Source organism: Mizuhopecten yessoensis, unplaced genomic scaffold (assembly GCF_002113885.1).
Source record: "Mizuhopecten yessoensis strain PY_sf001 unplaced genomic scaffold, ASM211388v2 scaffold687829, whole genome shotgun sequence".
NCBI classification, from domain to species: domain Eukaryota; kingdom Metazoa; phylum Mollusca; class Bivalvia; order Pectinida; family Pectinidae; genus Mizuhopecten; species Mizuhopecten yessoensis.
In genome coordinates, this window is record NW_018465837.1 from 1 (window position 1) to 546 (window position 546).

General features: G+C 43.4%; 1 protein-coding gene across 1 annotated transcript; it reads right to left on the reverse strand.

Annotated features, from left to right (window-relative positions):
* Position 1: 1 nt before the first annotated feature.
* Positions 2–538, reverse strand: LOC110440682 (40S ribosomal protein S9-like; the record flags this gene model as incomplete). The annotated part of the gene is made up of 1 exon (XM_021483838.1): positions 2–538. A coding segment is annotated over one exon (537 nt), but the record flags the coding sequence as incomplete, so codon positions are not given.
* Positions 539–546: the final 8 nt, after the last annotated feature.

Sequence of the window (546 nt, forward strand, 5' to 3'; positions counted from 1 at the left end):
CTTATTCTTCATCAGCAGCTTCATCACCACCAGCGTTAGCAAGGTTTCTTCTCTTTACTCTACCTGGACGACCACCACCGAAGGTTGAGTTAAGAGCGAAATCGATGTGACTGTCACTGTTAACTCTGACAACGAAGGATGGAACATCGACGATTTGCTTACCAACTCTAATGTGTCTTTGCTTAATTAAAACTCTAGAATGGTGAATTGATCTGGCAAGACCACGCTTCCAAACTCTGGTTTGGAGACGTCTTTCAAGGAAATCTTCAACCTTTAAACCAAGACAGTAATCGAGCTTAGCCTTAGATTCGTCTAAGATACCAATACGGATTAAACGACGAATAAGAGCGTTACCTTCGAAAAGACGACGTGGATCGTGGGCATCTAAAATAAGAAGTTCACGAGCGGCACGACGAATCTTAGAAAGAGTGTAACCAATTCTCCAGATTTCGCGCTTGTTACGAAGACCATATCTACCAATTAATTGGAGTTCTTGGTCGAGACGTTCGGATTCGAATGGACGTTTTGGGACCTTCGAGGTCTTGG